The sequence below is a fragment of the Neovison vison genome, chromosome 10 (assembly GCF_020171115.1).
Source record: "Neovison vison isolate M4711 chromosome 10, ASM_NN_V1, whole genome shotgun sequence".
NCBI lineage: Eukaryota > Metazoa > Chordata > Mammalia > Carnivora > Mustelidae > Neogale > Neogale vison.
In genome coordinates, this window is record NC_058100.1 from 71,282,019 (window position 1) to 71,305,123 (window position 23,105).

Consider the following 23,105-nt stretch of genomic DNA (forward strand, 5'->3'; position numbering starts at 1 on the left):
GACAGCTTCTTGTGTGAACTACATTTATGTTCCTGAGAACTGGCACTCCATTCAGTCGCTCTGTGTCAGGCCCTTCGGGCATGTCCTTTCTCTTTCTAAGGAAGCAGAGTGGGCAGCTATTTCTGTGGTGAGATTTGAAGGGCCATCAAGTTCCCTGACCCCCCTTCTCTGTGACAGTTCCTCCCTTGGCTAGCACAGTGGCTGAAATGCCACCATCATTGTTCCTCATTCCTTCAGCTTAGGTCCCCTGCCTGGGGCATCTGTGGCTTCAGCCTGCCCAGTCACCGCTTCCCTTCTTCCACGAGCACTAGCTTGGCTTTTCTAAAGGCAGTTGTCCCCACTGCTCCTTAATGCCTCTGGTTCAGGTGGGGTTGATCCTCTCCAGGTTCCAGAGGTGGGATGTGAGGCAGTCTTTTCAGTGTATTCTATTTCTGGCCACAGCGACTGGTCCAAGGATGGGCTCCTATCTCAAGTCCTTGTAAAGACTTGCCTGATGGTACAGTGGGACTTCTCAGTTTGTGAAACAAGGTCTGTCGCTGGTAAATGGGTTTCTTGGACACACCCCACTCTGATCACCCCCTCTCCATGGCCCAGGAGTAAACTCATTGAGCTCTTACCAACTCTTAGGCTGGAGAGGGCAGTTTATAGAATGGGAATAAGGAAGCAAGGAGGATTGTCAGGCTAGACTGTCAGGTGGAGATAGTGGGAGGCTGGGGGGAGGCCCCAGGGGGTAATACAGGGCCAGAGAGTGCTGGAGGAGTGGGGAGAATGGAAAGGGCAGATGAGAAGGTAGCTGAGACCAAACTCATTTATTTCATCGCTGAGCCTGACCCCACAGGCTCCGGCCTTGGATCCCACAGGTAGTTTGAGAATCACAGAACTGCCAGGTATCAGCACTAGGAGACACCTTGGAGGTCATGGGCCAACAGGGGAGGGAAACCTAGGCATTCCCCCAAAAGGAACCTTATCACCACCTGACCCTGTTAAGCAGTTCCCCAGACATAACTTCCAGGTCTGGAGAGAACCTAGTAAATAAATAAAAACTCACCTTAACCACCCTATGGGATCATGGGGAAAGGCAAGCAGAGGAAACTCACAAAGGGAGAAATACTGGAGTGGGTGTGGGAAGGGGGGTGGGGGAAGAGACATTGGAGAAGCTATCGTCCTTGATGGGAACGGAGAGTTGGAGAAAAGGATGGGCACTCACTGGGAGCCATGGTAGGAGCCAGGGTAACCTGCCAAGGAGAAAATGGAACGTGCTCTTTCTGGGCATAGCACATCTGCGTCCATCACCCCAGGCTCAGCCCAGCCTCTCCCCAGCTTCACTGGCAGCCTTGTGCGGGACTCCAAGCTGCCCTGCAGCCTGCCATCCTGGGGATCGTGTTCTGAAACCACAGCATCCTACCCATCCCCCACCCCGTTCTTCCCTCCCTCAGGCTGCCCCAACCTAAACAAGACAACCTGGGCAGGGGGGCCACATGCTGTTGGAAAAATACACACTTAGCTGGAAAAGGAGCTTTATTTGTGTGTGTTGAATTCCCACAGCAGCCGAAGGATAAATAGCTAGTCCCCAGCCTTAGCTTAGAGACTGCCCACAAGGTGGGTGGTAAAATCTGTTCTTATTTAGATAGCTTTTGGGGAGAGGTGGGGAGAGGGAGCGGGGGCAGCAGGAGAGGGGAGCTTGGAATCTACAATGTTTATATGATCAGTCATGGAGGTCATCTCTCCTCTTTAATTAGGGGTTTGGAGCTGGGAAACTTTGCTCAGCTTGCTTGTCCTAGGAGCAGAGCAGACTGGCGAGTAGGCAAGGGGCACAATATCTCTTTGGGGGCCCGGTTGAGGTTGGACCACTATCTTGTCTCCATCCAGTCTCCAGCTAAGCACTCGGTAAACGTCAGTACTGTGCCAGGCCCTGTACTGGGCCCTTTACGTGCATTATCTTAGTCAATCCGTAAAACAACCTCAAGAGTTAGCTACTATCATTATCTCCCTGTTCTATGGGAGAACCCCAAAGCACAGAAGGATTGAATAGCATACTGAGGGTACACAGCTGGTAAGCAGTGCAGCCGGGACTGGGCTGGGGTCGCCTTGACCCCAGTAACCATGCTTTTAATACTTTTGCATTGTTCCTTGGGTGGGGTAAGGACCTGGGCTTTTCTCACTCTCATTTTCTTTTATTTCTGTTCTCTAGCCCAAGTCCTCTGTACTTGTTACGTCAGAGAGATGGATAGATGACTTCTAATCATTTTTGGCATTGTTTTTCTTGCATTAGAGAGAGAAGCTTCTTGTTGCCACTATATACCCAACACTTGGAACCAGACAATGTACACACAATGGACACATTTTGTGATAGGTACAAATGCCATGAATTAAGTCAATGAGGGTAATGGGCTATAAGCTAGAGTGCCTGGGACTTAAGGTGCTCCTTTAGATGGGACACACAAGGATTTTCTGGGGCAGCTTTATTTAGCTGAGACTATCATGATGTAGAAATCCCTGAAGAAGGAATGAGCTAGGTGTGTTCAAGAGATTGGAAGTGGCTCACACGGCTGGAGTGTAGTGTATAGGATAGAGGGTATGCCATAAGGATGGACAGATAAAGCAAGCAGGTGCTAGATCAGGGTCTTCTGGCCCAGGGAAGGAGACTGGATTTCCCACCCCGCTCCCCAAGTGGCAAAAGGAAGCCACTTGGGAGTGTTTCAAGCAGGGAAGTAAAATCTGGCTTTGACATCATTTAAAGATTATTCTTGCTGCTCTGAGAAGCATGGACTGTTGAGAGTCAAGGCTGGAGGCAAGGAGACATGGTCAGGTGACTACAGTAAACGCGAGATCAGAATGGCTTAAACTAGTGTTAGAAGAGGGAGGGACAAGTGACTGGTAGAACTGACCAGACCTAGTGATCAGTTGTGGAGGGGGTTTGTCCCATAGGAGGGGCTTCTTTCCTACAACTCTTTCCTAAGTCCAGCTTACATTTCCCATCTGGCTTCACCCTGATCAGTCAGCACATGGCATTTCTCTGGCCAAAGCGACTGGTTTCAGGGTGGTCCCATCAGAAGAACTTTCTTGCTCCATGGCCTGCTGGGTGTGAATTACAAAGCACATGGCCCTGAGTGTGGCTAGGAGTCACTCTGAAAGGGGACTATGTTTAAGGAGCAGGGAGCAAAGACAAAGTTTTTACTCTGGATGGCAGGTGGAAAGAGACTGAAATCTTGGTATTGTTGAGCCTCTGAACACATCAGTCCGGATGCTCACCTTACTCCTGGACTTTCCATTTATTCCATTAGAACTTCTCATGTTGCATTGTCACCAGTCTGAGTCGGATTTCATTCACAGCTGAAAGCGTCCGAACTGATATACTAATGTTACCTAGGAACTCCAGATCTGGCTTAAATATGCATGAATATAGAGAAAAACCTGGAATAAAATCATTTCTGGGCTTTAAAAAGAACTAATTTTGAGAAGTGGGCTTAAGAATTCTAGAGAAGTGGGAAGTTGATGAAGTGGGTGATAAAAAAGAAATTTATATTTTCAGTTTATGCCATCATCTGTCATTAACGGATTAAAAAATTCACACTTCCTGTCTTGTTTGCCTTGAGTCCAGCATCACACATGTCATGTGGCAGGCTGTGCTGGGTGAGGACACACGGTAATGCCTCTTCCGAGAAGCGCTGTTTTACGTGCACAGTGCCTAGCTGAGGTATAAAATCACTGCTCCGGGACAGAACTGCTGCACTGGGATGTGGACAGGGACATTACGGTCCTTATTTTCTATGAGGACTCCTAATATCTACATTTTTCAGAAAGCCCTTCACTCAGCATGGGCAGCCTCTTTCCGCTTTAAATGATTTCTGCTCAAGTCCATTTTCTCTGCATCTCAATAGAATACTAAAGTCTAAGTAGATTATAAAATCGTGAGTCAGGGATTCAAGTTTGGCATCTATCTGTTCAGAGTAGTACCTGCCATAAAATGAAGCAAGGGACAGAAAGTGATCACAAAAATCTTTATTTAAATTTGTCTGATTACTTGGTTAATCTCATGTCTGATTTTTTCCACTGTTATATTCTGAAACACGTGCACAATATTTGGTACGCAGCAGGTATTCAATAAATATTTATTACCATGGTAATTCTGACCAGCTGTGTAAATCACAAAAAGTGAAAACCGCAAAAAAATTAACAAAAGGGCCCATTAACTTATTCCCACATTCTGTTAAGACTTCTGAAAACCTAGAATCCTTGAAAGCCTGGTGGTAACTGAATTGTTTCCAACAGCGATTTTACATCTACGTCAAACATTCGGCGTCCCTAGTGATGTTGGTAAGTTGGCAAAATAAAAGACAACAATTCCAAATATTTTAACATTCTTATTATATAGCTTTCTGGACAGTTTGCTCCCAGACACACATTCAGGATAAACACACACTCAACATTAAGTGGTTATTTATTTTTCAGGTTTAAAAGGTTTCAAACTATGTATGTACAAACTAAATAAAACAAACTACCCTCAGAGAATCACTGTAGAACAGAATCCATAAATACACAAGGTCTGTTTTATAGGACAAGAAAGATGATAACGTCATCAAATACAAGGAAAAACATCCAAGAGAGATGTAGGCAGATTAGACCATCTTAACAAAGCATATATTAACTAGGACCAGGACAAACCCCTACAGGTCAGAGCAAAATTTCTTTTCTATGCCTCCCAACTGCCTGGCTTTCCTTTTCTGGGTTGTGTTGCGTACTTCTGAGTCACCAGCCTCTGGCAGATCATCAGGCATCTCTCCCTCATCAGCCTGAGAAGGAGCAGATAAGGTAAAATGTGAGGTTCACACCAGGAACCAGGATGGAGAACAATGAAGTGCTGTAATATTATTTCCAAGTACTTCTTTGTGGCTTCTTGTATATGATTATTTCCTTCAAATGCATCTTTCTCAATCTTTTGTATGTTTTAAATTTTTATTTCTTTTCACAAGTAACTGTTACTTAACTGAATCTGAAGGATGTTCTAACTCAGTAAGAACCAGAATACGCCAATCTTTCTGTTCCTACAATTTATATTGTTAAATGAGGAAGTTCTATCAACATAAACTGGAGAAATTTTCCTTCTTCCTTCTATGAATGGTCCCATAAGAAATGTTAATTTCCCCCTCTTTCCTATTTCTCTCTCACTCCTTCCTGATTCCTGCAGTAGTCCTTTCTTGTATTAAAAAAGAAAACTTTAAAAAAAGAATTAGTCACCTCTATCTAACCTTGCTACCTCCAAGAATATAAAAAAAATTAAGCAGATGCTGCCTGCCCTCTAGTGTTGTCAAAGATGAAAAAATATACTGTTGGTTGAGTTACTAGGCTATTTTGTTGAATACCTATTTAGAATGTTGTAATAGGGGGGCACCTGGGAGGCTCAGTGGGTTGGGGCCTCTGCCTTCAGCTCAGGTCATGATCCCAGGGTCCTGGGATCGAGCCCTGCATCAGGCTCTCTGCTCAGCGGCGAGCCTGCTTCCTCCTCTCTCCCTCTCTGCCTGCCTCTCTGCCTACTTGTGATCTCTGTTTGTCAAATAAATAAATAAAATCTTTAAACAACAAAAACAAAAAAGAAAGTTGTAATAGGAGAAAAGACCAATCAGCTACTCTAGAATACAGTACAAATTTGGCAAAGTTAATAACCACTTATGCATTTACAGATAAATACACTTTTAACAGGTTAACAACGGAAGCAGAATCAGAACTGTACAATCATCATACCTTCTGTTTCTGTTTTGCATGCTTCTCTGTCCACTGCCTGGCATTCTTGAGGAAGACTGGCTTATTATATTTAAATTCCGAGGACTGAGACAAAATCAAAGACAAGTCAATGGAGAGAAAAATAATCTGTAATGATTAAGTTGCAGCTGCCATAAACGAAAAGTCAGAGGTATGAAGAAAGTAGGACGTGTGCTGCAGAGGCAAAAAGGATACTTACTATGTCGGCCATGAGTGGGTCATCAGGGTTGGGTTCAGACATGAGCAACTGAATAGAAGTCAGGACGGTTGCAATGTTGAGGGATGGTCTCCAGGCACCCTATACACAGACAGACAGGCAGCTGCTTTTGTATTCCTAAGAATGTGATACTCTAATTCCAGTTTTATAGATGAGAACCACAGAATGTTGTGTCCACCCTTTACCCACAACTCACTTTTGGTGGCAATTTGAGGACATCTAAACAAATCCTTCCAGCAGAATCAATGTTTGGATGATAGATCGGAGTCAGAAATCGGATCTGAGGAGGTTCAAAGGGGTACCTTTGAAAGCACAGGACAATAGAGGTTTTTTATTAAAGTACTTGTTTCTTTATAAACATATATTATAAAGAGCTTCCTGGTGACTCATCAGGGTTGCCTTTGAGAGGCAAATACTTTTTCTCCTCAAATTTTTATTATGAAAACTTACAAACAATAGAAAAGTTGAAATAACAGCATTACAAACATTCCTGTACCCACCACCTAGATCAAGCCACTTTATCCTGTGAATGCTTCAGCACATATTTCCCAAGAATAAGGCTGTTCTCCTATATAACTGCAATACTATCAATATATCTATAAAAAAATTAAAAATATATTCCCCAATATCATCTACTATTCTTATTTCCTTAATTGCCACCCCCCCCGTTTTTTTACAGAGAAGTTTTAAAAAACAGAATCAAATTAAAATTCATACATTGCGGTTTTTTTTTTTTTGAAAGATTCATTCATTTGAGAGAGCACACGCATGAGAGTGAGCGTGTGCGTGTGGGGCAGGGGGAAGGGGTAGAGGGAGAGGGAGAATCTCAAGCAGACTCCCCACTGAGCACAGAGCCCAACACAGGGCTCAATACCACAACCCTAGGATCATGACCTGAGCCAAAATCAAGAGTCAGACACTTAACTAACTGAGCCACCCAGGTGTCCCCACTGCATTTAGTTATTATGCCTTTTTAGTGAGACACAAACCTTGGAAAATTCCCAGCCGATTTTTAGAATTGATATATCACATGATTATCAAGCTACTTCTCTCAGGACATTAACAAGTTTGGCCAGAATCTGATCTAGTGAAAAGACATCTACATGTCAACAGTTAGACATTCATTTCTTCTCTTCCCCATTCTGCACAAAACTACAACTACAACTCACCCGATGAGAACCTTAAAGGAGACCTGAATTAAGAGGGGCCTTAACATAGACAGAAAGTAGAATGGTGGTTGCCAGGTGCCGAGGGGAGGAGGAGCTGGCAAGTTACTGTTGAATGGGTATGGAGTGTCAGTCTGGGAAAATGAAAAGGTTTTGGAGGTGGATGATGGTAATAGGTGATTAATAATGTGAATATACTTAATGCCATGAACCAAACAGTTAAAATGGTTTAAATGATCAATTTTATGTTATGTATATTTTAGCACGATGAAGAAAAGAGGGGACTTAGATAAGATCTAGCTCACTTTTAGAGAAGGAATTTGAACTCCAGAGATAAAATAACTTGCCCAAAGTCACATTACATCATAAGACTAGGATTAAAACCTAGGACCTTTAACTCCTAACCATATAACCATACTCTACCCTCTAAGTTTAGAATCTAATTCACACTGGGCACCTGGGTGGCTCAGTTAGGTGTCCAACTCTTGATTTTGGCTCAGGTCATGATCTTTGGGTTGTGAGATTGAGCCTCACATTGGGTGTGGAGCCTGCTTAAGATATTCTCTCTCTCCCCCTCTGCCCTTAGCCCACTCTGCATGTGCTTGCTCTTAAAAAAAAAGAAAAGAAAAGAAAAAAGAAAAAGAAAAAGAAAAAAAAATCTAATTCACACTAACCTCTCGGGAATGGTAACTTCCAGTTTGAAAACACCTTTTTCATAAGGTGTGTCAGCTGCACCTAATATTTCTTTAAAGAAAAAAAAAATTAAGAGGTAATCAGATGATTTGAACGATCACAAAAGCTGGTCTAGGACAGTAATTCTCTCTTAGGGCTTTAACAAGTTTCTCATGCAATACACCAATGTAGCCAAAATGTTGATGGCGTCAAACAAAGGACAGACAGAAGATCAAACAGAAGTTGGACAGTACTGACCACAGATCAAATATAAGCCGCAGTTTTGTTTTGTCTGTACTGCAGTATTCTAATTATTTATGTTTCCTGTCTGGCCTCACAGATATTTGACATGGTGAGGTTTGGTCTAAACACTGCTTCAGAGCTAATGCCCTGAATCTTGGGCATTGAATCATAATCTTGGCTATGAATCAGCAAAAGGTATAATAAAAGGCCAATGAAGAAATGTCAAGCAAACCTCTTATACACGTAAACAAATTAGGTTTAGAACGCTGGTAAGGTAATTTGACCTTGCCACTGCTCTCTACTTTAGAATACACAAATGTTCAGATTTTAGCACAATCTTCAATAGGGTCGTCATACGCATGACATGATACCTACGAGCTTGAAGATCATCCATTTTGTCCTTGTCTTGCCAGCAAGTGATGCCTGGGGGTGGCTCTGTGGCTAACAAGTTCAGTTCTCTCTTTAGACGTGAAGCTCTCTGCATGGTCCCCAAGTAGAAGGAACTGTACACGGTTCACTGCACCACACTAGAAGCTGGCTGGGATTCACTAGGGAGAAAAGGGGCAACCATGAAACAGTCAGCAAAGGTGACTCGAGTTTTTAGCACATGGCTTCAGTTTAGTGAAAAGCAAATCAAATTCTTCATTTTAATCTCTATTTTAAGAAAGGAATCTCATTTCCTTCCTGTTATCTATTCAAGCACATTTTAAAAATAAGGATTAAAGGGGCCCCTGGGTGGCTCAGTGGGTTAAAGCCTCTGCCTTCACCTCAGGTCATGATCTCAGGGTCCTGGGATGGAGCCCCGCATCGGGCTCTCTGCTCAGCAGGGAGCCTGCTTCCCACCTCTCTCTCTGCCTGCTTCTCTGCCTACTTGTGATCTCTCTCTGTCAAATAAATAAATAAATTCTTTAAAAATAGGGGCACCTGAGTGGCTCAGTGGGTTAAGCCTCTGCCTTCGGCTCAGGTCATGATCTCAGGGTCCTGGGATCTAGTCCCGCATCGGGCTCTCTGCTCAGCAGGGAGCCTGCTTCCTCCTCTCTCTCTCTGCCTGCCTCTCTGCCTACTTGTGATCTCTCTCTGTCAAATAAATAAATAAAATCTTTAAAAAAAATCTTTAAAAATAAAATAAATTTTAAAAATTTAAAAAATAAAGATTAAAAATGCAAAGCGTTCTACAAACAATAAAAACACAAGTTTCCAATTAACATGTTTCCACTGATAAATTATAAACTTATGAGGTAGAGCCTGGGTCTAATTTTGCCCCCCCACTACATCCTCAGTATACCTGGCATAGAAAAGGCTTGACAAATATTAGCTGTGGGAGGAAGTCTATATATGCTTTGTAAGGAGAGCAAGGAATGATGATGGAGATAGTCTCACTCTGAGATATTTGTAAGTGAATGCTTAAATGTGTGAGGTTTTCTCCATGTATTTTGGATGCCACATCCTCCCAATTCTTCAGTATTTCCAATCTTTTTCCCATCAACATTCAAAGATGCTCAAAATCTCTCTCATCTAAAACAAACACCCACACACTCAGCACCCTTTCTAACTCTAGTTTTCCCTTTAGCTGCCAAAGGATACCGATCTTTTGATATTATGAGTTACATATACTATCTCCCAGTTTGTGGCATGTCTTTCCCCTTTATTCATGTCTTTTGACAGTCACACAACTGTTAACTTTAACATAATCAATTTTAAAACATTTTCCTGTACACTTACACTTTCATGTATTAAATTTTTCCTTATCCCCAAACTTAGATATTTGTTTAAATTTTCTAAATGTTTTACAGTTTTGCTTTCACATTTAAGTCTTTAATCCAGTAGGAATTGATTTTTGTGTATAATGTGAGGCAGAGGACCAATTTTGGATCTTTTCCTCCATATGAAGAACCAATTGTCCTAGTCCTTTTTATTGGAAAGTCCACCATTTCCCTGCTGATATGGTCATAAACTAAATTTGCATATATGTGTGGATCTGTTTTGGGATTTTTCAGTTTGTTCCACTGATCAACTGGATTATTTTTGAGCCAATACCTGTTTTAATTACTGTAACTTATTAATAAGACTTGACATACAGCAAGTTGGGTTCCTCCACCTTGTTCTTTTTCTTCAGGAATGTCTTGGTTATAATTTTTTTTTAAGATTTTATTTATTTATTTGACAGACAGCGATCACAGGCAGAGAGAGGGGGGAAGCAGGCTCCCTGCTGAGCAGAGAGTCTGATGCGGGGCTCAATCCCAGGACCTTGACATCATGACCTGAGTCGAAGGCAGAGGCTTTAACCTGCTGAGCCACCCAGGCGCCCCTGTCTTGGTTATTCTTGATCCCCTGCTCTTCCATGTGAGTTTTAGAATCACCTCATATAAGTCCACACATATATACATCTCAGGATCTGGTTCTCAGCTTTGTAAACTGAAAACCGGACTTGGCAGTAAATCTAGATTCGGTAGGGCTTACTCAGAAAGGCTTAAACGTTAAAAGGTCAATTTATTAATTTGTACAACTATGATACAATTTTTAATTTTAATCCCATTCCCTCCTTAAGCTATTTCTATTTGGAAAACTAATTATAACCAGAAGATTACCTGGTGGGCACAGACTGTCATTATTAGATCGTTGTTATGATAATCATACACTTAGATTGAGGCCATCTATCTCCACCACCGGGATGTTTAAAGGAGACTAACTTTGTGTATTGGTTAGGTAAAGACATTCTCTTGAATTGTGCTGCAGACAGAATGGTCCTTTGGACCTTCCTTTTCTAATCTCCAGGCTTGCTGCTCCTCCACAACTCAAAAACTCTTCCAGAAATATTTAAATAAGATTAATAATACAACAGGTGAATTAAATTGTCAAACAGAATTACAAGACAAGTCTTTCATATAAATTATTCTTTTAAGTACTTTCAAATTTCCTTAGACCCTCATAAGACCGTCTTTTGGAGGCAAGTATTTCATTGGATAATAGAATTAATTAATTCCATTGGATAATTAATCTCGCATTTTATATACAGATCCTTACTCCTTTTCTCAGGAAGCAGATGCTGAGAAAGCAACCACAATAAGACAAGGATCCACAAGAAACAGAGGGTACCTTTATGTAAAATGAGAACCCAGGGGAAAGGGATCAGAACAGGGGTGAGGAATTTTAAGCAAGACAGTTTCTCTAATGGGGGCAACCAGACCCCAGCCTCACTATATTAACACAAATTGGTATATGGCCCTCCTTGGCTCAAAAGCCATCAATTACTGAGTAGTTTCTGGGCACACAGATTCTTTACAACCAAACCCCAACTTCATATCCCGTAACTACTCCCCACAAACTTGGGCTTCAGCCACACCGACTTTTTTTTTTTTCCCCTTTTAAGATTTTATTTATTTATTTGACAGACAGAGATCACAAGCAGGCAGAGAGGCAGGCAGAGAGAGAGGAGGAAGCAGGCTCCCTGCTGAGCAGAGAGCCCCATACGGGGCTCCATCCCAGGACACTGGGATTATGACCTGAGCAGAAGGCAGAGGCTTTAACCCACTGAGCCACACCACACCGACTTCTTTTTGCTGCCCATTCTCATTCTCTTTCACACCTACAGACATTACACATGAAATAATCACTTCTTGCCTTTCTGTAGTAATGCATCCCAATCCTTCACTACTTTCAACTGTCACCCTCTATGCGCTTCCACACCAACGTGCACCGGGAGTTGTTATTCATTTCTGACAGCTTCTCGTGCGGCAAAAATCCCTGGAGGACGGGTGTAGTCACCGTATTTTAATTTCTAAGTCAGCTATGCCCCGAGTATGCAGCCTATTAGTAAGTTTGAATAACTAGCGGAGGAAACGTGGGTTGGGGACCAGATGGTGAAGAAGGGAAAACGGCCTGAGCGCGGCCCGCAGCGAGCGCAGGGCGGCGGCGTCTCTTGCCCGGGGGCACACCCCTCCCTGCCGGGCAGGGGGCGGCTCGGACAACTCTGGCCGCCGCGGGGCTGTGGAGATTCCAGCAGAGCCTCCGCTCAGGAGCCGCTTCAGGAATCTCCCACATTAGGCAGAAACAGGACTCTGGTCCCTAAGACTCACAGGGACCGCCGCCAGGATGCCTTCTCTCCGTCGGGGAACCAGAAAACAGCCCTCTTACCTGTGCGTAGCCACCTCACGGCGTCGCAGCGCGCGGCCCCGCAGCTATCCACACCTGCGCACGCCCAGTCTGTTGGCGTCGCTCCGCCTCCCGACACGAGGGCTTGCGATTGGTCCGCCGCAAGGCCAGGGAGAAGAGCGCAGCTCCCTATTGGCCAGCGCTCTGAGTCTGGTTTCCGCTCACGCCGCTTTCAAATTAGAGCGCGCGTCGGACGCAGTCTCTTCGCCTCGTAGGCGGAGCTGTCTATCAGGGTGGGGGCGCTCGGAGGTTCGGGCCGGCTTCAGGACTTGGTGTGGCCCGTGCGGTGACAAGTTCGGTGACGAGGTCAACTGTCTTTGTCAGAGCGGGGAAGGAGCTGGAAATCGCCTCTTTGGAGGAACAGTGAAGGGAACCGGAGATATTTGGACTGGAATAGGGACTGCGTGATACGTCTTCATGAGGAAACTTTTACTGCGTCAAAGGATGCATCTAAGGCTAGCGGATGAAAGTTAAAGGGATGCAGAGTGTAGCCCAGTAAAGCATTCTAGCAGTGAGATCCCTGAAGAACAGAACCGGTCACTCTGGGCCGCAGTGAACTCCTTCATCACTGCTAGTGTTCTACTGGAAGTTGATGAGGGATAGTGCAAAGGGGATCCCTGCCTTGGGTAGAAGCTAAGAATAGATGGCTTCGAGGTCTTCTTCCAACTCTAAAAGTGTGGTGCTACCTGACGAAGGAAGTACCTGTTTATGGCTAAGCAGCCTTAACTTCTCGAAGTTTCTGGGCTCCGTGAGCGTTTATGGGTGACTCAGACTTGACCTGAATCTAAAGGACGCGGCTGGAACTTGACTAGCCTTTGGGGATACTGGGGGTGGAAAAACACCAGCAACACATAACACGCGCCAAACCCTCCTCTCACTGCTTTCAGCTCATTGTGTTGCTTAACGGCCAGTCTTTCAAAACTTGCAAATCAATTTAATTCTGGCCACTGCCGTGATGTCTGCATTTCGTCCAAACTGGTGTTAAGTAACACGTGGTTCCCTAAGTCCATTGCAGGCATGTTACCTCTTCTCCAGAGACCCATACATTCACTGGCTCGCTGTCCGTGATTCTACCCTGGAGACCCTCACACTGGTTGTAAGAAGGAATCGACTAAAGTAGCTTATGAATTACAAGCATAAGGAATCCTGGGACTGTCCAGTCTAATTTCTAGTCAACTGCTGGGGTTTTGCATTTATTGTTAATATTTACTCATTGTAGTCAAGTGTGTTCTGTCATAAATCTGGAGTTGGATGCTTATTTTGCTACTGATACTTTGTTTTAATTCCTTCAATGTCTTTTTTTTTATTAAGATTTTATTTATTTACTTGACAGAGAAAGACACTGGGAGAGAGAGGACACAAGCAAGGGGAGTGGGAGAGGGAGAAGCAGGCTTCCTGCCCACAGGGAGCCCGATGCAGGATGGGGGGCCTGGATCCCAGGACCCTGGAATCCTGACCTGAACTGAAGGCAGATGCTTAACGACTGAGCCACCCAGGTAACCCCTTTTCAATGTCTTCTTTATTTTCTTCCTACCCCAAATATAATTACAGTTCTGTCTTCAGAACTGAAACTGATCACTTCCTTGATCTCTGAGATCAAGGTGGTTCTCTGAGAAATTAGTCTTTAAAATGTCTCTTAGAGAAAGCAGGAACTTTGTTGAGTCTGGTGGAGAGGAGAGATGGTATCATAAAACAAGTAAATGCCAATAATTTTGGCAACTAAACTCAAAGGATTGAATAAAAGGAAAAAGGTAAAAAGAACTCCACAGGCTAAATGTACAGTTTCCATTTGTCCACCAGAGGGAGGTATGTTAATTGGTGAGACTAGAGGCCAGGCTGGAAATTTTTCCTTACCTATGTAGGGTGTCATTGCTTTTAAAAAGGGAGCATTTTAATATTATGACTTATTTCTTAAGTGTATGTGTGGGAAGTTATTTAACAAAAGTTTCTTCACACAAGAATATAGATGCATCGTAGCTGGCTCAGTACCCTTAAAAGCACAAAAATTATATTTTATTTATACACAGGATTATTTGCCAGGATTTATCACTTTTGCATAAAAAATTTTCTTTAGTATAGAGTATTTCTAAATCTAAACTATTATATGTATATGTAATAGTTTACTATATATTTACTATATATTTATATTTACTATTTATATATTATTTATTACTTATTATTACTATATATTACTACAAATATATACTCTCTATTCCAAGTAAATCTAAACTATTATGTTTGTTTAATGGGCTGATTATATAAGTTTACTCTCAGAAAGTCCTGGGGGAAGATGTTACAGGAAAAAAAGCTAATGTGATTTTAATTTTGAAAACCTTTTTGAGCCATTATACACAGATAAATTTGGGGGTTTTTTTTGTGGCATAACTTTTTTTTTTGGTTGAGCCAGTTAAATTAATTAGATTATAATAATTATTACTTTCATTTATGCTAAAATACTTTTATTTATACTAATTATTACTTGCTTTTTGTAATCATGTAGCTGAAGATACATTCCTCTCCTTCCAGGTAGGGATGCACTTAAATTATCCAAGGAATTTAGGACAAGCTCCAAAGAGGGTATTACATAATCTAACAACTTCAGTGGAAAAAAATAAGTAAATAAATTAAATATAGTAAGGAAGTATTTCCTGGAACTTCCTAATATTGAGATTGAATTCTTCCTGTTGAAATTTAAGTTTACTTCTTAAGAATAGAAGGATTTAACTTAAACTTGGCCAATTTTAGCATATTTATACAACTGGAGCCATATAGTTCTTCTTCCCTGATTCTGAATGTGAAGATAGTATAACCAAAAGAAATGTAACATTATTGATCCTTGAAAATTTTACCCCTGGGGGGCCTGGGTGGCTCAGTGGGTTAAGCCTCTGCCTTCGGCTCAGGTCATGATCTCAGGGTCCTGGGATCCAGTCCTGCATCAGGCTCTCTGCTCAGCAGGGAGCCTGCTTCCTCCTCTCTCTCTCTGCCTGCCTCTCTGCCTACTTGTGTCTCTCTCTGTCAAATAAATAAAGTCTTAAAAAAAAAAAGAAAGAAAAAGCATTTTACCCTTGTTAAAAATTGTTATTACAAAACCATTATGTTGGGGCGCCTGGGTGGCTCAGTCAGTTAAGTATCTGCCTTTAGCACAGGTCGTGATCCTAATGTCCTGGGGTCAAGCAGAGAGACTGCTTCTCACTCTCCCTCTGCCTTTCCCACTGCTTGTGCTCTTTCACTCACTCACTGTGTCAAATAAAGTATTTATTTTTTTTAAAGATTTTATTTATTTATTTGAGAGAGAGTGCATGAGCAGGGGGAGGGACAAAGAAGGGGGAAAGGGAGAAGCAGACTCCCCACTGAGCAGGGAGCCCAATCATGACCTGAGATGAATTGAAGGCAGTCGCTTAACAGACTAAGCCACCCAGGCATCCCCACATCTTGATTGTTTTATTACACATTGTTATTCACTGTTTACAAAGACTCTGTAGTAAGAAAATTAACAATTACAAAGTATTTAAGAATACCTAATTAAAACATATTTTGGACAGACACAGTATTCTTTTTTTTTGTTTTTAAGATTTTATTTATTTATTTGACAGACAGATCACAAGTAGGCAGAAAGGCAGGCAGAGAGAGAGTAGGGGAAGCAGGCTCCCTGCTGAGCAGAGAGCCCGATGGGGGGCTCTATCCCAGGACTCTGGGATCATGACCCGAGCTGAAAGCGGAGGCTTTAACCCACTGAGCCACCCAGGCACCCCCAGAAACAGTATTCTTAAACATAGTATTTTGCATGTGCATGTCATTTTTCATTTAATTCTCAGTTCATCTCAGGGGAAGTTGAGGCACCCACAAATGTTCACAATGGAATATAATAAAGTTTCCCTTTAGAATGTCCTAATCACTTTTGTAATAATTTTTAATGAAAAATTTTAAACACGCAGAAGACTATTTGAAAACTTACAGAATCTAATAATTATATATGCTCTCTTTCACTATGGACAGCACATTTAATTATATTTTGTCCAGGGCTAAGGCTGTGGGAGTGCGTATAGGTATTAAATCAATTATATGGGTTTTATAACAAAGTTCACTGTAAATATGAAAATGTCCTGTTTGCTGCCATAGGAGTTTAGTATGCCCATTGTTGTCTTTTTGTAACTTTGGAGGGAAAATTCCCAAAAGACCAGGTATCCACTCTGTCTCCTAAGAATTTAAGATCCAGTAAAGGAGTAGAGAAGGAGGAGGGAGTAAGAAAGGAAATTACTATTAATTAGTATATTAATGAACTGATGTGTACCAAATATAGTACTAGGTAGCCTTGCATGTATTATATAATCCACAGGACTATTCTGTGAGGTATTACTATTCCCACTTTACAAATCAGGAAACAGGATCAAGGAAAACAAGTAACTTGTTTAGGGATGTGAGTTCAATTTTAATTGAAAGCTTTCATGTTCTTTCCACCATGGTTGGATGCATCCTTTTCTGGATCTTTTAAGGGCCTAAAATATAAGTGATTCATTGAAAGAATTTATGCATAATATATGACATATTATGACAATGTATGTATCCATGCTCCTCCTCCCCATGCACCTTTACATTTACTGTGATTAATATACGGTAATGTATTATACGCTGTAATGTAAATAAAATTTAGATTTAGAACCAGGGAATAGATTTGAGTTTTTCGAGTATTTTATGTCTAGTTTTCCCCAACAGAAAATAGGGATAATTACTGCTTCTTTTCCACTTCAAAGAACTGATGTGATAATTAGGGAGCCAAGATTAGTCACAACAGGAATAAACTACAATTCCCGAAAGGCTCAAAGAGGCTGACGCCGGTCTGGGACACGGTTCCAGCTTTAGGGCAAAGGTGACCCCTCTGGCTCCCGCGGCCAAGTAGGGAGCAGCCGGTCCTCGCCTCTTCCCTGAGGCATCCAGGGATTTGTAGTTCCCTCAAGGCCATGATCTGCCGGTAGGGCCCGTCTCTCACTACAAGTCCCGTGATGACCAGAGGCGCGGGCAGCGCCTGCGTGTTGAAGCCGAGGGAACCGTGCGGGCGGTGCTACTGGCGGGAGGAGTAAAGATGGCGGTGCTGGGGTCTCCGCCTTCTGCTCCGGGCTGAATCGCTCTGAGGGAAGCTGCAGCGGCAACTGGGGCAGCAATAGCAATCCAGGGGTGGTGAGTTTCAGCAGCAGGTGCGGAGGTCGGAGCAATGGCGGAGCTGGAGCACCTGGGCGGGAAGCGGGCAGAGTCCGCGCGAATGCGGCGGGCTGAGCAGCTTCGGCGCTGGCGGGGCTCGCTGACAGAGCAGGAACCCGCGGAGCGACGAGGCGCGGGGCGGCAGCCGCAGACTCGTCGCGGGAGCCCCAGGGTCCGCTTCGAGGACGGTGCTGTTTTCCTGGCCGCTTGCTCTAGCGGGGACACCGACGAGGTGAAAAAGCTTCTGGCCAGAGGTGCGGACATCAACACGGTCAACGTGGACGGCTTGACAGCCCTGCACCAGGTAACTCCCTTTTCGGTCGGATAGGCGTCGAGTCTCCTACAGATGAGACTGTGACCCCTGCGGGCCGCCCATGGGGAGTGTTAGTGTCACCACCAAGCTCTCCTGCACGGACACTGGTCCTTTGGGGCTAGTCGGTTTCATTCCCGTACAGCTTGCTCCACTAATCAAGTCTTTTTCCGACCCCAGGGTCTCTACCTGAAGGAGTAGTGTCACCCCACTGCCTGGTCAGTGTTTGTATTTCCCTCCACCTACTTGAGTTGTCATGGTTACTGATGATTTGGTCGCTGGTGTTATCCCTATAGATTAGTCATCTTCACTCTCTAGTTGCTGTGCCTGTACACCATGTCACTCGTATAGGCATCGTCAATGTCATCTGATGCCTTTTCAGAAAATTCAGTTTTCTGTTTGTGTGGCCCTGTTATCTTAGATCATTCAGAGAGTCAACTCCTATATTAAAGGAAGCAGATCGTCTGAAACCATACCTCTTGTTTTGCTGGTTTGTAATGATTCATAAACAGCTAGTGTCTCCCACAGGCTCCTAGAACACCTTTGACCTCTTTGTTACGTGTGTCTTTTTAGGAGTATTACCTCCCTAAGAGCTTCCTATGGAGAAACTGAATACTTCTGAATACCTACTGAATCACTTACGTTTGTTTGATACTTGTGGAAGTCTTTTTTTTTTCTCAAAGCTTTTTATAAAAATCATATGCCCTATATATACCTGTAGGATATGGGTTGTGGCTATAACTTAACAGTGTTGTGCTTAGTAATAACACTCTTACTGCCCTCATCTTATGCGACAGTATTCTTACTTATGCAGTAATGTTCAATACATTCTGTCATAACTAACTCCCGCTTCCCTCCCCTAATGGAACTACATTCCTTATTTTGGTGAGCTGAGAGCTGGTCACCCACTCCTAATCTTTCTTATTTTTTTTTTTTCCTGCCGTGTTTACAAAGTAAATGTGTTGGCATGAGAATCCACTTCTAAATAATAATTCCATTTTGTGTCATACCACTTACTGAATGTATTAGCCAATAGCCTAAAATTATCCCTTACCATGTTTGCAACCCTTCTCTTTCAGATGGAAGAACCTTCTCTTCTTTTCATTCTGTTTGTATCTGGGTTTTTTTTTCCCCCTGTTTATAATAGTGGCCCACCTAAGGTAGCAAGCAACATTTGTGTAGTTGTTTGCTGTTTAAAATTCTTATGTATGTCTTCCCCTATGTGGATCTCAGTAGTGATTCTTGAAGTAGGTGTGGCAAGTAGTGTTGTAACTCCCATTTTACAGATGAGGAATCTGAAGCTTGGAAAATTGTTACTTGTGCAAGATTAGAAAAGGAACAAATTGCCCTTAGGCATTGATTTTTCAGACTTAAATTCCAGAGCTTTATATCTCACCTAATAAGGAGCTGAATATAAATAAGCTAGATGCTAAGAGGGCCATATGCATTATTTTAAGTTTCTGGACTCTTTGAGAAGGTGAATATTTATTTTTCAAATATATTTGGAATGTTAAGGAGATGGAGATCTGGATTCTGGAAGGAACTGTTTCTTGGGTTCATAGATGATAGAGAAATAGAATCCAGCTTTCTGGTCCATGTGCTCCTTTACTGAGTCACCATTCTGTCAAAGCACAGTTTTCTTAGTGAAATTCAGGAGCCCTGTTTCTTCTAAGGTGACTCTGCTACTTGACTCTGGTTCTTACTGTATACATTTTAGTAATGCCCTGAGAAAGGCACGTGCTTTGAGGTCACTCGTAGAGCTTCTTCTCACACAAGGTAACCACTCTTCTGATCCCTTCTGAGACTGACTTTCTTGGTGCCTTTCCTTCTGTCTTAACTACCGTCCCAAGTTGTGAAATACAACTTCTCTCACTTTATATGCTGTTCACATTCAGTTATCTCTTGAAACAGGAGAGGAAGGAGATGACAGCTATGAGATTTTTAAAAACAATGACACCTGCATAGGCAATGTAGGGATTTGTCCCTGTTTATGGGTCTGACAGTGAGTTGAATTGAATAGGTATACTTAATACTAGACAAATTCAACTGAAGATTAAGCTGCTTCAAGATTTGGAGCCAAACAAACCTTCTGTTGAGAAACTATCTCTTTGTTTGAATCCAGACAAGGGGCCTTTATTGGCTCAGGAACTCTTTTACAAGTCAGTTTCCGTGGAGTGACAGTATGTTTCTCCATGGTCTGAAGAACTCTTAAGGTATATAAAAGGTTATATTCAAAATGTGAGACTGGAGCTGCCAGTAGTGGAACAACTTACTTTGCGACTGATTGTCCTTCTGTGAAATGGAGAGTGGTACAATTATCTGAATTATTTAGTTAAAATATCCATCGGTTATATAAACACTGTATGAATTACGAGGACAATTGCTTTCTTTCTCCCTTCTGTTTGGCCATGGTCTCTTGACCAACTGTGAATTACCATCTTGGCATGTTGGAAGAAACCCCCAGGTGATAGTGGTGGTTGATTTTTCTCCTCCCCCAACAAGGTCACAGTAAATGATTTACACTTCAGGTTATGGTGCCTTGATGCTACTTTTGACTTAGAGACCTTCCTTTCTTGGCAGCCTTTGCTTAGACCACGAGGTGCTTGAATCAATGATAAGCTCCAGGGGGCCTATTAATAATACTTGAAATAGACTGAGGTAAGAAATATCTCAAAGGTTACACCTTCTCTGATGAAAGCCTTGGAAACTGATGCAGACTAACTAAACTTGGGTGAGTAAATTGTATATGCCCTTAGTATCCCAGAGTTAACAATGGAAATTAGCCATTACTCTGATTATCTAAGCCGTGAAAGTGTTTGTTTGCTCACAGAGGAATTCCCATTTCATTTATTTATATACACTATCAGTCATGACATATGGGTTAATATAGTTCTGTGTGAGGTGGTACTTCTTAAAATTTCTTTTATTTTTATTTATTTATTTTGCAAGGGGTGATTGTTATCACCTATTTTGGTATCCTTAGTATTACAATCTCGGGGGCTCTAGGTGTAGATACAGGCTCTTAAAACTATATCTGTCAAATTGTTGGGCTGCTGTAAGAGGCAAGTGCTTGCTTTCAGAAAGGAGATTTTCTGGGATTTGTTAGAATGAGTGCCTGCATATTTCTTCAAAACATATTTTACTGGCACGTATCTGTGTTGGGTGTAATGGATTCTAATGTCAGTCCACACAGAGATGAGGATGATTCTGTACTTGATTCAGAAACTCAGGTCAGTTTTGTAGTGGTCTCAGAGTCCAAGTTTGGGGATACCCCAGACTGGAATTCAACTCCTAGTATTTTCTGTTATTCTACAGCTGCCTCCATCTGACCCTGTAGCCTCAGGGAGATTAAAATGATCTATCTCTCTAGAAGACAGAAACAGATGAGGGAAGGAGGAAAGGCAGAGCAATTTATATTCAGAGTAAGACACAATAAGACAGAAGAAGACTAGGATGGTAATGTGTTCAGTTCAATACAAAATAGTATGTATATGTGCCAACAGGGGTGGTGAAACAAAACTTTGTATTCTTTGTAGTTTGTTTTTAAGTACTCTCTCTGCCCGATGTGGACCTCAAACCCATAACCCCAAGATAAAGAGTCTTGCTCTATCTACTGAGCCAGCCAGGTGCCCCTAAAACTTGTATTCTTAACCCTTTCTCTTTTATTACAAGTTCATTACTTATTTCCCTTATAGTTCTGCTTGTGAGATGCTTTACCTCACCTGTGTATATTGATGAATTCAGTTCAGTGTCAGGACCCAAGGCAATATGGGATTAAGCGCCTGGGTGGCTCAGTGGGTTGGGCCGCTGCCTTCGGCTCAGGTCATGATCTCAGGGTCCTGGGATCGAGGCCCACATCGGGCTCTCTGCTCAGCAGGGAGCCTGCTTCCTCCTCTCTCTCTGCCTGCCTCTCTGCCTGCTTGTGATCTCTCTCTGTCAAATAAATAAATAAAATCTTTAAAAAAAAAAAAAGAAGAAGAAGAAGATCCTGTTGGCTTCATTATTGTGGATCTAGAACAGTAATCCTGAGTCATTTAGTAGTTTACCTCTTTCAGTCGGTTATGATGTATCAGACTATGTCGGGCACCTGGCTCCTTGCCTTATGAGTATTAGTCCCAAGTTTCCATGCTATAATGGACCTCAAAGCCAGATTTGAAAAATAGGCTTATTTTTATGGTGGGGTGTTTTTTTGTTTTGTTTTGTTCTGTTTTGTTTTTGAGTATAGAAGCAAGTTACTTTTATTTGTTCCCTAGCCAGATTTTTGTTGCCCATTCTTAAAGTCCTTTAGAGTAGCAGTATACTATCATTTGGGCTTATAGAATCTTCTCTGTGAATATTTTTAAATAGGCAAGCTGTCAGTGTGTTTGGTTTAAGCATAATTCTGCTAAAGGTAGAAGGTTGGATCGGTCTTTTTGGTAAATTAAAATTAAGTCATTGTTTGCCTATTTTTATTTTTAAGTATTTTTAAATTAAAGTACACTTTATTAGGATGCCTGGATGGCTCAGTCGGTTAAACGTCTGCCTTTGCTTAGGTCATGGTCCCCAGGTTCTGGGATCAAACTCCAAGTCAGGCTCCCTGCTTAGCAGGGAGTCTGCTTCTCTCTCTCTCTCTGCAGCCCCCCTTGCTTGTGCTTGCTTTCTCTCTCTGTCAAATAAATAAAATCTTAAAAAAAAAGTATAGTATATATACATTAAAATTCACCTTTTTGCATGTAGGGTTCTGTGAGTTGTGACAAGTACATGCAATTGTGTAGCCACTATCGCAAATCAACATATAGAATATTATCATTATCTCCAAGATTTCTTTGTCCTCCTTGTAGCTACCTCCTCCTCCCACCCTCAGCCCCTGGCAGCCATTCATCAATGTTCTGTTCCCATAACCACAATGCCCTATAGATGAATCGTACAGCATGAAACCTTTTGAATCTGGCTGCTTTCATTTGCTGTAATGCATTGACATCCATCCATTTTGTCGCATGTCAGTAGCTCACTGGTCTTTATTGCTGAGTGGTTTTCCAGCATATGGAAGTACTACAGTTATCCATTCACCAGTTGAAGGACATTTGGATTAATTCCAATTTTTGGTAATAATGAATAAAGCTGCTAGAAATATTTGTGTACACATTGGTGGTGTGGGCATGTTTCGTTTCACTTTGGTCAAATTCCTAGCAGTGGGATAACTGAGTTCTGTTGCAATGAATGTTTAACACTTTTTAAAAAGATTTTTATTTGTTTATTTACTTGAGAGAGAGGGGTAGGAGTAGAGGGAGAGGGGCATGCAGACTCTGTGCTGAGCGCAGAGCCTGGGGCGGGGCTCCATCCCATGACCCTGAGATCATAACCTCAGCCGGATGCTTAACCGACTGATTCACCCGAGTGTCCCAGGGAA

The 23,105-nt window shown here is 42.4% G+C and overlaps 2 protein-coding genes across 8 annotated transcripts in view; one reads left to right on the plus strand and one right to left on the minus strand.

Annotated features, from left to right (window-relative positions):
• Window positions 1–3,987: 3,987 nt before the first annotated feature.
• On the minus strand, window positions 3,988–12,245 carry UBE2T (ubiquitin conjugating enzyme E2 T). Of its 2 annotated transcripts, none has more exons than XM_044266331.1 (7): window positions 12,193–12,245; window positions 8,434–8,606; window positions 7,818–7,887; window positions 6,174–6,279; window positions 5,960–6,058; window positions 5,743–5,826; window positions 3,988–4,793 (listed from the first exon to the last, which is right to left on the minus strand). In XM_044266331.1, exons 2-7 carry the CDS (start codon window positions 8,540–8,542, stop codon window positions 4,668–4,670), a joined length of 594 nt encoding a protein of 197 aa, XP_044122266.1. In that variant the 5' UTR covers window positions 8,543–8,606; window positions 12,193–12,245; the 3' UTR covers window positions 3,988–4,667. The 2 variants fall into 2 exon arrangements, with proteins under 2 accessions (XP_044122266.1, XP_044122267.1); XM_044266332.1 differs by lacking the exon at window positions 12,193–12,245 and adding an exon at window positions 12,135–12,177.
• A 5,069-nt stretch (window positions 12,246–17,314) lies between these two features.
• Window positions 17,315–23,105, plus strand: part of PPP1R12B (protein phosphatase 1 regulatory subunit 12B) — a 223,306-nt gene continuing 217,515 nt past the window's right edge. For 2 of the 6 annotated variants that reach the window (XM_044267619.1, XM_044267612.1), the window contains exon 1: window positions 17,315–17,710. In XM_044267619.1, the coding sequence (XP_044123554.1) occupies window positions 17,420–17,710 (291 nt within the window). In that variant the 5' untranslated portion in view covers window positions 17,315–17,419. The remainder of the gene's footprint in view (window positions 17,711–23,105) is intronic. The other 4 variants (XM_044267620.1, XM_044267610.1, XM_044267609.1 and 1 more) reach the window with 4 other exon arrangements.